Source organism: Ostrea edulis, chromosome 10 (assembly GCF_947568905.1).
Source record: "Ostrea edulis chromosome 10, xbOstEdul1.1, whole genome shotgun sequence".
Lineage (NCBI taxonomy): Eukaryota > Metazoa > Mollusca > Bivalvia > Ostreida > Ostreidae > Ostrea > Ostrea edulis.
The window spans coordinates 11,140,245-11,153,653 of record NC_079173.1 but is presented as its reverse complement, the minus strand read 5'-3'; the positions used below and the strand labels follow the sequence as shown (position 1 = coordinate 11,153,653).

General features: G+C 34.3%; 1 protein-coding gene across 1 annotated transcript; it reads left to right on the top strand.

Annotated features, from left to right (window-relative positions):
- The first annotated feature begins 5,595 nt into the window (after positions 1-5,595).
- Positions 5,596-7,569, top strand: LOC130050936 (5-hydroxytryptamine receptor-like). Its single transcript, XM_056151915.1, has one exon. The coding sequence runs from the start codon at positions 5,639-5,641 to the stop codon at positions 7,010-7,012; it is 1,374 nt and encodes a 457-aa protein (XP_056007890.1). The 5' UTR covers positions 5,596-5,638; the 3' UTR covers positions 7,013-7,569.
- The last annotated feature ends 5,840 nt before the right edge of the window (positions 7,570-13,409 follow it).

The following is a 13,409-nucleotide window of genomic DNA, read 5'->3' as shown; positions in this document are numbered from 1 at the left end:
ATACATAAACAGAATCATATATCACCGTCAGAAAATTGCAATTTTCCTTAAACAGCGTTATCAAAATTTAATAAAAACTGGTTATGACGATATAATAGCATTCATAACAATTTCATAAAACTGCTTCTTCACAAAAATATACAAAATGTCTGTAAAGATAAAGGAAATCTATCGCATAATAGACTTGATAGAGAAATCAATAAAAACAGAGTTATTGCCCTTGGATTCAATATTTTGAAACTTATCAATGATTGTTCATCAATAACTTAGACTTTTGAAATATTTTATTTTTAACAAGATTTTTTACAATAACTATCGAAAAAGACTCCAACAAAAGGTACGTTCCTATCATGCATAAATCTAAATAAATCATTGATTTTGCAAAATCTGATGACATCACAGAAGGGTGGAATTGTACCAGGCTCTCATATTACCTATTGTTACATATTCGTATGAAATCTGGATTACTGATTTTAAGATTGACATAGATAGCCAATCAAAGTTGCCTTATGAGAAAGTACAAAATACTATTCTGAAAGACATACTAGGTATTCATAAGAAAGCTTCTAATGTTGCAGTACTTTCGGAATTAGGTCGATATCCTTTATACATTAGGATATATGAATCAATGTTTAAATATTACTGTAGGTTAAAAATATGGAATTTGCATCCCAAAATAATAATCCATTGTTAATTGATGCTTTTAAAGAGGATGCAAAGTTATTTCATATAAAAACTAGACTAGTCCAAGCATGACTAAATCACTGAGTGTTATTACAAAAATGATTGGACTTTCCACTTTAGAGATTTCCCATGAAACATTTAACTATTATGAAAATAAAATATCTAATCAATTTGATAACATAAAACAAACAAATTGTGGAAAACTTGTATCTCATAGCCAAGTATACAATTATAATTTTAAATTGTAAGAATATTTGATATTTACATTACCAAAAGCTTACAGATCTCTACTCACTATGCTAAGTGAACAGCCCCTCAATATTGAGGTTGGGAGATACTGTACACCTCCAATTCCACGATCTAATAAATTTTGCAAATTCTGCTTGAATGAAGTTGAGGATGAGAAACACTTCCTATTATACATTCACAAAGCATTTTTGTCAATATTTGAAAGAATTTTTTAATCTAAGGTACACTGAATTGAGAAATCAGGACAATTGTGGTTAATCTGAAAATGTGTATTATGTTATACATGTATATATACTAGAATATGTTGTTAATATATGATGTATACCTCATGTTTGGTAATCGTCAATAAAGCATTATCTTAGTTTGAATTTTGAATTTAATTTTAGGTCGTTACGATGAATTCTTAACCCCCTCCCCCTTCCCCAAATGATAATCCCATATATTTTTATTTTTAGGGATATAACAGTTACTGACGTCAGGTACATGTAGTTACTGAAAGCAAACATGCTTATTTTGGACTCCGTGAAAAGTTGTCTCGCAAATAAACCGTGAACCCAACACTGTGGTGTTTGTCACTTGATACACAACTGGACCGGTCGCGGTAGCTCAATGGTAGAGCGTTCGCTTTGTAACTGGGAGCTCATGAGTTCGAGTCCCGCTTGTGTCTTGGCCGCGTCAAACCTAAGACGTTAACATAGGTAGTGATTCCTCCTTCGCCAAACGCTCGGCATTTAAAAGTGAGAATCATGATTCTTTCAGATATGACCTTGAAAACGGAGGTCCCGTGTCGATGCTGGCGTTGACACGTTAAACGCCAAACATAGGTCTAATTTGTAGTACTCCACCTTAAGGAGGTATGCTACACCAGAGAAATTTGATGTAGATGAAAAGTGGAGGATATGTACAACAATATTTTGAAGTTGAAAATTTTCAAATTTACTTTATTTTGACAAAAAATACAGTTTTAGTAGAAGGTAATCTGAAAAAATTTAAAACCCCTGCTGGACTCGAACCTGCAACCTACAGTTCAGCAGTCGGTATTCTAACCTACTGAGCTACTAGGCTAGGTATTTAAATGGAAAAGGAAAAGTCAAATATTGCTGATATCGATTTTTTCATCCATGTTTTTAAAGGAAGTCAGCCATTATGACGATGTAGAGTACTACCTTAAGCTGTGTTTGGAAAAATATCTATACACCCAAAATAAAATACATATACGAAAGATAAGTAGCAGAATTCAACTACAAATTATTACACTGTATTTTATGTAATAATTTAAGTGGTAGTAAATGGAACAAAGATGTTTCTTTATGTGAATTTTGTCAAGCTATAGAAGACACTGAGCACCTTTTTTTCGACATGTAAACTTACAAGAAATGCATGGAAGTAAATTGGCATTTTCTTGAAAATTGGAAAAGCATAGTATGTATTTGGATTTTACTATGAAGTAAAACAAAACATGATTTCTTTATTTCTTTCACAATGTATAAATACAAAATGAAAGGTAAATTTAACAATGTTAATATGTCTGAGGAAAACCTTCGAATAAGGCTGAAAGATGGTCTCTCCATGCAAAACAATGTCCTAAGAAAAACGAATACAATTATAGATAATATTTATCTGAATGCAAGTAACTGTCTTTAGGAAAAACATATACATGTATATCTAAATGACGTACTTGTTCATAGATATATGATTATAATGTGTTTTAAGATAATAGAAAGCTATCCGTGATGTTGGACTGTAAATAAGGTGTGTCTGGTGGCTTTCCTAGATCGTTTATATATAATGCTTTCATATTTCATTTATATATAATGTCAATTACTTCATAGCTTTCTTATAACATTTATGTATTATGCATCAATTTATTTAGTACATTACATTATTACATATATGTATGATTCTAATAATTTTACTGTTTTCATATATAATTTATGTCATATATCATTTATATATAATACATGTATTTATCAATGTATTTAGTACATTATTCTATACTTTTCTATATCATTTTCATATGATGCATCGGTTTATTTAGTACATGATTTTCACAGTACACTATTTTGTAGCTTTCATATACCATCTTTACGTGTAATTATTTATTACGAACATTATTTCTTGTGATGCATTATGATCTGAGTACTGTCGTTTAATGTGACAGAAAAATCTAATGTTTAATATTTGTTTTGTTATGTGTATGAAAGGTGAAGAAAACGAACAGTGATCAATCTCATAACTCCTCTAAGCAATGCAATATATTACAAATAAGAGAGAGAGAGAGAGAGAGAGAGAGAGAGAGAGAGAGAGAGAGAGAGAGAGAGAGAGAGAGAGAGAGACAGAGAGAGAGACAGAGAGAGAGAGAACACGATCTGTATTTTTATCCATTCGACTAAATACACGTACGAGTTGATCTGTACAAGTTGGAGTACTAATTGACCAGTACATGTTACACTTTTCTCCTGACAGCTGATGAGACCTAGGTACCCTCTATATATAGCTATCACGTGGAGATACTAACATGAGATGTCTTTCATCTGCTTTTGTTCTCCAACATGACTTTCCGAGAAGATCCGGGTTAGAATAGGTTCTCAGTACCCTTTGCTTGTCGTAAGAAGCGACTAAATGGGGCGGCCCTTCGGATGAGAACGCAAAAACCGAGACCCGTGTCACAGTAGGTGTGACACGATAAAGATCCCTCCCTTCGATTAGAAAAGGTCCTCAGTATCCGTTGCTCCTCGTAAGAGGCGACTAAATGGGGCAGTCCTTCGGATGAGATTACTAAAAACCGAGGTCCCGTGTCACAGCAGGTGTGACACGACAAAGATCGATCCTTGCTCAATGGCCGAAAGTGCCGAGCATAGGCCTAAATGCAGCCCTTCACGGGCAATGGTGACGTCTCCATATGAGTGAAAGATTCTCAAGAGGGACGTTAAATAGTATACAATCAATCAATTTATCTACATGAGACACTCGGATGTTCCTTTGGTCCACCTCTAATACATTACTCTTAATTTAAAAGAAAAGAAGAAATCTCTGTCATTTCATAAACCAATACATGAACATGACATGATGTACAATTGGTTCAGACCATGAATGGGTTTAAGACAAGATGGTAGGCGAATGTCAACTTCAGGGAAAAGTAATACGTAAGGATTAATTTATAGCATAATTTTAAAAAAAATCTTTTTAAGTTTGATTTTGTACCCATTTATCTTACATTCAGAATTATTTCTTATATTTATATACCCTACTTCTTTTAATATGTGTTTATTTCACTGATATCTGTCTGTATGTATGTTATTTGCAAGACCATGTTGAAAACTAGTGTTATAGCTAAATATGTAATCCTGGATAAATAAAGCCCTTATTATTGTTTTTACTATATGTTCTATTTTAGCTTTGGCGTTATGAGTAAAATTGATAAATAACAAGTAGTAACCTTAATCTGCAGTGGCGGACCTAAACCTTACTGTTGGGGGGTGGGGGTGGGGATAAGACCCGTAGGAGGAGGGAATGGGAGGGAATGAAAGAAGATTGATTCAAAATGGTGCATTTTAATGCATTTTCGACTGAAAATTTTGTTTCTTCTTCCATTCATATATATAGTCACCACATCCTTTATAGAATTTAAACAAAAAGAATAAACTTTACTTATTGATTCAAAATAATTCATTTTATTTCATTTCAGACTTTTTTCCCTGACCCCCCCCCCCACCCCACCCCCTGAATCCGCCACTGATCTGATATCAATCGCTGCATGTTTTTACACAAAGACAATTACACTGTACATGTAAGTGTGAGGTTTGAATCAATAACCATAACAGATTCATATCTAAATAAAAAACAGTGTTGTGCCGTAAATGATATCTGCCTTCTTCAGGACGATAGGAGATTTATATAGATATGAATGTAATTATAAAGAAGAAACAAACTAAACTTCAAAGGCCTGATAAAACGGTGTCTACACATCGAAAATCGTCACATTTTTACCGACATTTAAAACGGTTGAGTCACAGCTGAACTGGACTAATGAGCAGGCACAGTGTAAAAAACAAAGAACGAGTTAACAAAGTAGTATAAATAAATAAATTATTAACTCGTTCCAACGAGTGGATATAAAAAAAATCGTACCTGGAGGTGTAAAAAATTAAAACTCAATAACCAGTATAGAACTACATGTATAGTGAAAAAATTAAATAGATAAATGCTGGTGTTGAAGTGCATGTATAATAGCAATAAAGTGTAATGAAATAATTAGGGGACTATAGTATGAATGTAATAATAATCAAATTTTATTTTTATAAGATATCTTATAAAACATACATGTATAAGATATATTTAGATAACATATCACAAAGCCGATTGAATATACTCGCCTAGTTTCATTCTTTAATCTGATGAAGAATGAAAACATACTAGCGGAGTGCATTCAGTCGGCTTTGTGGTATTTTTATACTACTTACATATATATATTTTTTTCTATATTCTGTATGTGTGTCATTGTGAAGTCGACGCGCATTCGGCCAGGTGACTTTTTAAGTGTTTCCGTCGTCCGGTTAAGCAGGAAACAAGCGTTATCAATAACCATCAGATACCACGGCATGCACAAAAATACCACCAAAAACAAAAGATGGGAGGGTTCGTCAGGGGACACGTGGAAAGTTTTCGATAATGTGATACTATATGCAGAAATTGTCATGCGGGCATGAATTTTCTTCATATATTTAGCGGAACTTTTCTTTCTTATTTCATTTGCTTTTATATTGCTGACGGGTGCTGTAGTATGGATCTCAACATTATTTCATTTCTGGTCTATATATCCATTTTTGCCATCGGCGGAACAATAGGAAATTCTTTAATAATTGCTGTGTATTTTTCCAACAGAAGAAGTTTCTTTAATAGACATTACATCGTAGCTTTGTCTATTGTGGACCTGGTGGTAGATGTACTCGTAGCGCCTTACACTGCGGTGTTTGAACTCCGACTTGTCACCAGCGACTTCATTTGCCACGGAGCGGAGGTCCTTCGACATGCCATTATTGGATTCTCCAACCTGATTTTGATCCTGATTGCTTCCGAACGCCTCCTGATGGTGTGGAAACCAACTCATATCGTGTCTGAGAGGAAAAAAATTATCGCCATTCTTATAATTCTTGTTATTTCTATTCTCTTTGGACTTCCAGCAGGTGCGATATACCAAGTTTCAGTAAACACTGCAATACTTAAAGTTAACGGCACCGATTTAGGAGGAAACGCTTCCGTCACAACAGAACCCCACTGTCAATATACTACACGTATTTTAGGTGACGAAATGAGCCAAATATATAGAAATTTCATTGCCTTTGTCATTCTTTTGGAATTTGTCATATTGATTGCAGTGTATGTAGTTGTTTATACACTTGTATGCCGCCAGAAAATGCGCCTAAGGCGTTCACAGAGCGCGCTAAAATCACACCGAAGACCCAAACGCAGTGAAGTAAGCCAAACCACATCTAGTGTTCAGAGTCATCTGTCGGACTGTAATTCAACAGATGACAATGATTCCAATCTGCAATCAAAAACTAAGAAACTAAAGATCAAAACTGGAGGTAAGTGGTGGAATCTCAACAGGAAAAATGGTGTTTCTGTCAAAATGTCGGAATCTGGTACGGAATCAGAAGTCGTTGCCGTGACTTTGACTAGCTTTGCCAAGAACAATACACATACAGACAAGCGGATGAGGGCTCTAAGTTTAGACACTGACACAACCCTTGCAGATACCGACCAAGAGGGGACCGACTCAAAAGGAAATCAAACAAGAACGAAGAAAAAGAGGGTGAAAAGAAAAATTCGATTTTCCAAACATGCTAACTCTGTCCGCACGAAAACCTGGACGATGTTGTTTATTTGTACCTTTATTTATATCATATGTTGGATTCCATTTTTCTTGGAAATCTTTAATTTGACCAGTATTTTGGTTTTGAGATATTTCTTTTTCCTTGGTCACGCAACAAATCCTATTGTCTATAGTATAGTGAATGTGAAGGTTAGAAACGCAATCAAGAAACTGTTGAGAATTAGATGCAGAGAAACATACTGACATTGGGGTATTTACCATTGCTATTCCCGTCCAGTGTCGAAATACCATCTTCACACACGTTTTTCTGAAATATTTGAACCTTTTCAATGGAAATGGAATGTGTAGTTTTTCTAAAAAGCTAAACGAGGATTTTCTTTTGTTCCAGAAGAGTTTATTTGTGTTGATGACTGCTTTTCATTTGAAACGTTCATAAACATTTCTCAGTCCAGTATAACTTATGTTCATCCAGAAGACAAATTGTAGTTGAGTCGGTCACCACAATATTATGTTAATGATGGAAATATTAGTGATAAGTAATTATCAATGATGATAAAACATCTGTGAATTTTCTGTGTATGAACTAACGAGTCAGTTTCTAGTTATCGGTGAATTATGTACATTTTTGTTTAAATCTTGTTGCTTCGAATTCAGACAACTACGACCTCTTCAGATTTTGGTATTTTTGCCGTGTTTGTATATATCCAGCTGCACTGTAACGTTGCCATGTAGTCATACATTGGAAATTCATTGACAAAACATGTTGTCCATGTACTGTACATAAATACTACTCATTTTCATGACTGCGTGTGCTTTGTTTTGTGGTTTTGCTGAGATCGTACGATGAAGCGCCTGACGGCCTAGCACAAGGCGAGCAGTTTGAACGTAACTGTTAGGACCAAGAGTTCAACAAGCAATTGTTTGGTCCGAGAGAGTTCTGTTTGGTACAAGAGTTCAGTTTGGTCCGAGGGTTCGAATTGTCATATGAATTCCGTTTGGTCCGAGAGTTCGATTTGGTGCGAGAGTTCAACAGATACCAAATGATGAAGTACTGTTAACGGATTCGTTTTTGATGATTATGTAACAATGTCATTGACTTTTGGCTAGGTTGCACGACGTGCAAACGGCGTACGATGACATTTTTCAGACCCTGTACATTATAGATGTAATAAAAACATTGAAGATATATATGTGACTTTTTAAAAGTCTTTGCTGAAGATGTTGGCTATTTTGCTGGATGGTGAAAAATCGCCAAAAAATTTAAGCGCTAAAATTTCAATTCATATAAACCATACATTTACATGCACACAAAAAATGAAGCGCTAATATTTCAAGCTAAATTATTTAATGGATAATCCGCTAGATATTTCCAACGCCAAAATTATCCGTATCAAATTCTAAAAACAGAATTCGGGTTCTGGACTTCATTTGCGTCTAGAAGCCAACTTTCTTCACCTTAAATTAGCAGTTGTTTTTACACTTGACTTTTGGGAAGGTCAAGATTGAGAACCACTATTATTTATGGATTTCATAATCATGCACCTCTAAAAAAAATCGATTCAAGAACAGAAATGGCCGGGTTGCTTTGAACCATGATATCTATCATATAGACAGCAGTACAAAACATACTGGGGAAAAAATTATATATAAAATGTAGAATTGTTAAAAAAAAATGGAAAGCACTTTTCTCCTCTTGAAATACATTTATTTTACAAGATATTTATTTCTCACACCAATAAAACAAAAATAAATTGAATGCACATCTCCCAACAATAAGATTCACCGATTCCTCAGTACTTCACTAAGAACAGAACTCTTTTGCAAAGACTTTTTGGATTGATTGATTGTATCTTGTTTATCGTCCCTCTCGAGAATATGTCACTCATATGGAGACGTCACCATTGCCGGTGAAGGGCTGCAACTCAGCGCTTACGGCCTTTGAGCAGGGAGGGATCTTTATCTTGCCACACCTGCTGTGACACGGGACCTCGGTTTTTGCGTCTCATCCGAAGGATCGCCCCATTTAGTCGCCTCTTACGACAAATAAGGGGTGCTGAGGATTGAGGACCTAATGAAACCCGGATCATCACGGGACAAGTCGTTCTGAACAAGCAAACACAAAAATCCTCACAGTATGGCATGCTTTTGTTTTAGTCCCACTTGCACTTCCGTCGAGTAATACAGAATGATTGGAATAAAATTGACGACGGAAAGGATAAATCCACTTGAATATATTTGGTAGAGAATTTACGATTTTAATGCCATTTATGTAAAAAAAAAAATGGATATTCATTGATACTAGATTATTGAATGAAAATATAGACATAATTATATAGCATATAAAAAGTGCCGAGAATGCGAATTTTAAAAAATAGAAAATAAAAAAAGTGATGGGAGGGGGGTTCGAACCATGACAAAAATGGTTTGCTAAAATAATTCTCGACACAGTCGTTAACATTTTTCTTTGTCCTTTATTTATATATATATATATATATATATATATATATATATATATATATACAGTATATGAAATTTAAAATGACACATTCCATATAAAACAATCATTTACTGCTAGCGCTTTTTCCATGTCTATGGAGTGTGTCATTCTGATTTATATATATATATATATATATATATATATATATATATATATATAATTAAAGTTACATAATGATTATTAATTAACAATGAAAGTAAAGATCATAGAATACTTTTAATCAGAAGCACCTGCTGATTAGGTAATACGCAGTACAATAAACAGATTAACATATCAGTTACAATGAGCGTGACTTTGATTCGTACATAAACGGAAGTAGATAATTTCAACAGGATATGCACTCAGAGTCGCTCAATGTTTCCGTGTTTATGTGTCATTATCATTCAGAAGGGTCTAAAAATGATATTAATATTCTTAATCAAAATAAAGACGATACATTTCACTAACATGCATGTAATTTATACTAAAATTCGAAATGTGCGTAATTCAACAACATTTGTGATTTTTTTTTTTCAATTTTGGGAAATTTGTATAGAGTTATATTTATATAGGGAGGGGTAATATACTTCAAATTTTGAACATAATACAAAATTTACAAGTCCATTATATTATCACTATTTTTAATAATTCTATATTTGTACTTATTACAACCAAACTACTTTTTTGTGAGTTCCACTTACTTTAGAATGCAAATTATTAGCTACATGTGTAGTTAGTATCAGGAAAAATCGTTTTACATCCAAGATTTTTTAATAAGCCGAATATACTTAAGTTTAGTGAGATTATATCAAACACAAGTTTCAAATCGTTGCAAAAAATCTCTGTTTCTTCATACATGTAACTAAAATTCATGATGCAGTCTGTCCTCCATAACTAATATCTCTTTGCTTTTTCATTTCATTTGTTTGTAGCTATAGTATGCACATCTCTTATATGTTTTTATCTATATTTTATTTATATCTTTTTCTATTCACGATTCATTAAGGCGACTTATCATTGCCATTTATTATTTACTGTACCTTATGTTCCATTGATTGATGGTGTGAGCGAAATAAAAGAATTTGAATGGGAAATCATTTATGTAAAGGCGCGCTCTATGAGGGACAATTCAATTTTCTCAAATATACCTGAGAGAGTCCAAATGTGACTAAACTATATTACGAGAATTCCTAGAAAAAGAACTGGATGTCGCTGAAGTGAGCAACAAAGAGTTTCATAGAGCACATAGAATGACGGGACGTAACAAACCCAAGCAACAGTGACAGAATTTAACGACTTCAAACAGAGGCAAGACGTCATAGACAGGCATAGAGAACTGAGGGGTACAAACTACTACAGAGCTAGATCCAGTAAATGTTCTACCAAAACCCTGGCTTTGCTCCTTACGTAAATATTAACTGCTGTGAAGGAGAAACTTCAAAACATATACCAGAAGTGGTGTAAATAAATCAAGTGTTGATTCTTAAAACTTCTAAAGAGCATTTAGAAAAACTTTTCTTAAATCAACAACATCAAAACGCATGACTTTTCAACACCTTACACGACCATTCCTCATGATAAATTAAAGACTAGACTTTTTGACATCAGTTGCTTCTTCAACAAAAAAAAAGGAAATATTCATATCTACATGTAAGCATTAAAAAATTATTTTGTTAAACACCACTCTGATTCCACGCACAAGTACTCTGAAGTTGAAATAAAAATATGCTGGAGTTCCTCATTGACAATATCTTCGTAGTCTTTATTGATCAGGTCGTCCAACAGTCTACTGGAATTCCCAAGGACATGAATTGGGCGTCTTTGTTAGCTGACCTGTTTTATATTCTTATGAAGCAGAGTTTATTAAAAAGCTTATACATGAGGAGAAATAATCTCGTGCAGTGACCTTCACCTCGACATTGAGATATATCGATGACGATTTTTCTATTACATATATAACAATAATCATTTCGATTTGATATATCCATGTGAATCCGCCGTAAAATGGCTGAAATATTGCCAAAACGGCGTAAAACCACAATCAATCAATTGTCGATTCAATGTATCCCTGCCCACTCCCGCCGGTAAGTGAGAAAGTTTCCCAGTTTACTTTCGGAAGGTCGGTGGTCTCTTCCCAGGTACATTGTATCTGGGTTCTCTCTTCCACCAATAAAAACTGGGCGGCACCAGATAACTGAAAAATTGTTGAGTGTGGCGGAAAACAGCAAAACAATCAATCAATCAATATATCCCCGTGAGCTCGAAATAAAAGACACCACAAAGTCCTCCACATCTGCTTCATACTTAGATATCTTATTGAAATATCAACAGCAAACTAACATTTCAACTTTATGACAAACGGGATGATTTTAGTTGTTTTCGACTGGTATATATGGTAAATGTTACTGATAACAGAGAACATTCTAATCTATCTACTAGTGCTATATGTACACATATGAAGTACATTAAAGTGATATTCGACATGATGCTAATGATTTGAAATTCAAACTGGCCCCAAGACCATAAACTGAGAATAGACTTAAGTCAAAATTTTGATTGCTTATATCTTAAGATTTATCTAGATCTTATGTTTAGAAAATTACAGGTTTATATTTAAAAAAATCAAATGCAAACATATTCTAAAAATTTTGTTTGTTTGTGAAAATTATTTCAAACGTTAGCTGAATTTGAAATTTAGACTTAAGAATATTCTCAGTTTATAGTCTTGAGGTCTGGCTAGGAGGTTATAAAAGTTGGCTCGGGCTCCAGCTCCAACTCTAGCTCGAATAAAAGATTTGGAGTATGGCTCCAAATGATTTTAGGTTATAAAAATGGCTCAAGCTCTGGCTCCAAATCAGGCTCGAAAGTTGTCTCGAAATTTTGAGCCAGAGCATATACTCGAAATGTGGGTTATAAAACTTTTGAGTAAGGAAATCATACTCCAAATGGAGTATGCCATGCTTAAATCTCGAGTACTAAGCTCTATAGCTTACTTGAGATTTAAAGTATGTACTCAAATGCCAACAAATGACATATTGGGAACGTGCTACACGCATTATCAGAGACAGATCAGATTACTTACTCCTTCTAGGCACCTGATCCCACCTCTGGTGTGTCCAGGGGTCCGTGTTTGCCCAACTATCTGTTTTGTATTGCTTGTAGGAGTTATGAGATTGATCACTGTTCGTTATCTTCACCTTGCATTAGAAGAATTATCTGCAGATGATGTTTTTGCAAGATATATATTCCACCCACACACCATTATGGATCTCTTGCGTCAGCTGCCAGACATATCATCTCCAACTCAGTGGAACCTTCCAATTCCACCCCTCCTTCAATTACTAGTAACGCTGAGATTTTACCGATTTTATAGAGCTTGAAATATGTCTCCTAGTTAGTCACCTACGCTATTTTCTATAATATTTTACAAGGTGAAATTAATAAAATGACGCAAATTTTATTTATCGCTTAGTACATTTTTCTAAACAAGATACCACGATTTACCTTAAATTTGAAAAATGTACGGGGGGGGGGGGGGGGGGGGGGCGCCAGCTGCGCTCCCCTTTAAATCCGCCACTGGCTACAGCTCTGCAGCTAGCAAGTTTCATGTACTTCACAGCTCCATTATATTGATTAACAAAGAATTAAAATGAGAATATCACTTTAACACATGTTATGGTAAGTGAAGTGCATTTAATCATAAAACATTCGATCCTCATTCCTATTTTAAATGATAATGATTTATAATTAGTTATGCCAGAGACATGTTACGCCTCTACAATAAAATCACTGATCTATTTTGAAAATAATTTTCTCACACATTTAAAACATCTGCCACTTCTTCACAACCCTGTCTCCTTGTAATAGTTTGTGTACCGGACAAGGTAGGATGGCAATAGATATGCCTAAGCACAAAACACAACAACGTGTGCCACCATTTATTAGCTGGTACTCTTTCTAACTAAACTGGTTACAAAAACAAAAGTACAAGTAAACAATAATCAAAGAACCATTGATATCTGGAATCCGGAATAAGTCAGAGTTGATAACATTACAACTTTTCCCTTATAAAAGTTTAATGTCATTAAACTTAAGTTCATGCACTAGTCAATGAGTTATTTTCCTTCAGATTAATAGGACTACACATCATAACAAAATTGTAAC

Coding starts and splice junctions, on each gene's coding strand:
- LOC130050936 (XM_056151915.1), top strand. CDS start 5,639: ATGAATTTTCTTCATATATTTAGCGGAACTTTTCTTTCTTATTTCATT.